The 2,500-nt window shown below is 44.0% G+C and overlaps 1 protein-coding gene across 1 annotated transcript in view; it reads right to left on the bottom strand.

The window, feature by feature from the left end:
• Positions 1-1,183: 1,183 nt before the first annotated feature.
• The window catches only part of LOC137972690 (uncharacterized), a 2,385-nt gene continuing 1,068 nt past the window's right edge, over positions 1,184-2,500 (bottom strand). Inside the window, exon 1 of the mRNA XM_068819419.1 lies at positions 1,184-2,500. This exon is cut by the window's right edge and continues 1,068 nt beyond it. Within this exon, the coding sequence (XP_068675520.1) occupies positions 1,184-2,500 (1,317 nt within the window).

Genomic DNA, 2,500 nt, shown 5'->3' with positions numbered 1-2,500 from the left:
TCCGTCTGTAGGACAACAACTGACAACAACGACCACACACGAACTTATTGCACCATCACCTATAGCCATTATGAAATCTCCGATTGCACCATCAGTCGTAGCCGTTGTAAAATATCCGACGACGTAATGGTCTTAATTAATATGGAACTTTCTTCGGGATTTGTATGGGTATAACACTATTAACAACTTACAGCTTTCTTTCTTAAAAGTCACAATGAAATTTAATTGTTTTTTTACGTGAGTAAAGAGTTAGCAAAGTAGTCACACGAGTCACATAATTCAAGAATTACGTTATCCATGGCTATGTCTAGTACGGTGGTTATTTCCCTACCAATGTCGTAATCCTTGCACGTTCTGACTCGTTCTTTGCTTGGCTTGCAGATTATGTTGGGTATGCAGCCCGATAAGGACTATAAGCCGTAGGCCCGATCTCACAAATATCTTCCATGTTAATTCCCTGTGGGACGTTAAAGAACCCACATACTATTCGAGAAGAGTAGGGGATGAAGTTCCCAGTGTTGTGGCTGTCCTTTGTGAGTATATAGGTGGGTGGGTATAGCAGGTCCACATCAGCTGAATAGCTGCCAAAACTTCAACCTGCTCAAACAAAGAAATAACAAAAAAACACCGACAAGATCATAGGAATAGATAGCCCACACTGTCCCAATTCAACTCTTGTCCTTTAATTCCCGAAGTATATATAAGTCTTCACAGATTCTCACTAGTAGATCGAAATCACTCCAAAAAAAACTAATCCAAAAAACATCTATATAATATTTCAAAGCTCAAAGATTCTATTGTTCTGGCACACCCTAGATTAACATGATATGATTGATTGGATCAAGACCCGATGGAAATCGAATTACAGAAACTATTAAATATTTCGCCAAATATCAACAGACCTTAATAATGAGCCTAACAATGAGTACTAAATTTAAAACGGACATATAATTGATCCTATTTCCGACACACTCCCCCATGTGCTTTCTCTGGGGAAGCACATGTAAGTCCAAGAAAAAGAATCTATAAGAAACTTGGGGAATACTATAATGACTCAAAGAACAATGACTGGCATCAGTGAACATAATTCTAGCACTGTTTTCAACATTTATCTGCATGAACTGCATCCCGAATTCGTAGGCCCGCAGCAATTGCTGCATCTCGTCGTGTCTGCATTTGGTGGTCACATGTAAGTTCCAGAGGGTATAAATGCTGAATTGGCCTCTCTAGATGTGTCTTTCCGGCCCGCAACTTCACCACGATTCTTATCCTCTGATCGTATGATCACCACATCTCCCACCTTCAAAGAGGTTGTTTGACCTTTCAGATTAAGATTGTGTCGCTCTCGGAGTGCAGTGAGATATTCCCGGGTCCAGCGTTTCCACAGTGCGTCTTTGCAAGCTCGTTTGCGTAGATCGGCGTCGGCCTCTCTCCATGGCTCTTGCTCAGGCAGAAGATTGGACTTCGAGAACAGAAAGCTTGCTGGCGTGATAAGCGGAAGCTGAACGTCGTCTTCAACATAAGACAATGGGCGTCGGTTGAGTTGAGTCTCAACTTCCAGTACGACATCACAGAGCTCGAACCAGGACAGCATACCGCCACCAACGGTTTTATAGAAAGCACTTTTAAAGAGGCCCACTAAATGCTCCAATTGGCCACCCCACCAGGGTGCTCTGCTCAAGTTGAATCTCCAAAGGATTTTCTCCGCTGCTAGGTATCCTTGGAGCTGCTCATCTCTCTGAAGCTTCTTTAGCCATTTTTCCGCGCCAATAAAGGTCCGCCCGTTGTCAGAGTAGACAACCGAAGGTCTTCCATGACGTGCAATCAAGCGTTTCAAACTTCTGAGAAATGTTTCAGTCTCCAGGTTCGGCAAAACTTCTAGGTACAGGGCTGTTGTCAAACTGCAAGCGAACAAAACTAAGTAGGCTTTCCCTTCTTGCCGTGAAGACTTGCGGTACTTGATTGGCCCGGCGAAATCTACTCCCACTACTACAAATACACCAGCTGCCTTTGTTCTCTCTTTTGGTAGAAGGCCTGGGGGTGGTTTGGCTAACGCAACAGCTTGGAACCCTTTACATCCATAGCACTTCTTCACAGTTCTTTTTACGAGTCGTCTGAGACGAGGAATCCAAAATTGCTCTCTGATTCTTGCCATGGTGAAGCCAACTCCCCCATGAAGTTTGGCATTGTGAGCCTGTTGAACGATCTTCTCGGCAAGGATAGTGGAATCTGGTCTATAAACTGGATAGTCGCCCTGCAGCCGCCCTCTGCACTCTAATAGTCCGTCATCATTCTTTTGCAGGTTCAATGTCAATCTATCTCCCTCCACGCCCTTAGCTCCACGTGCTTGGACTCGACGTACCCAGAAAAGCTCTTGGTTTTTTATTTCTTCAGTTGTGAGTGGACCATTGATTCTTTGAGGTTTTGACTTCTTTGCGTTGTCAATGAACCGCCTTATCCACGCACAGACTCGCAGAGTTCGCCAATAGGAAGTCTTGGA

The sequence above is a fragment of the Montipora foliosa genome, chromosome 10, assembly GCF_036669935.1.
Source record: "Montipora foliosa isolate CH-2021 chromosome 10, ASM3666993v2, whole genome shotgun sequence".
Lineage (NCBI taxonomy): Eukaryota > Metazoa > Cnidaria > Anthozoa > Scleractinia > Acroporidae > Montipora > Montipora foliosa.
Note: the sequence above shows the minus strand (reverse complement) of the source record. Positions and strands in the feature narration are given on the sequence as shown.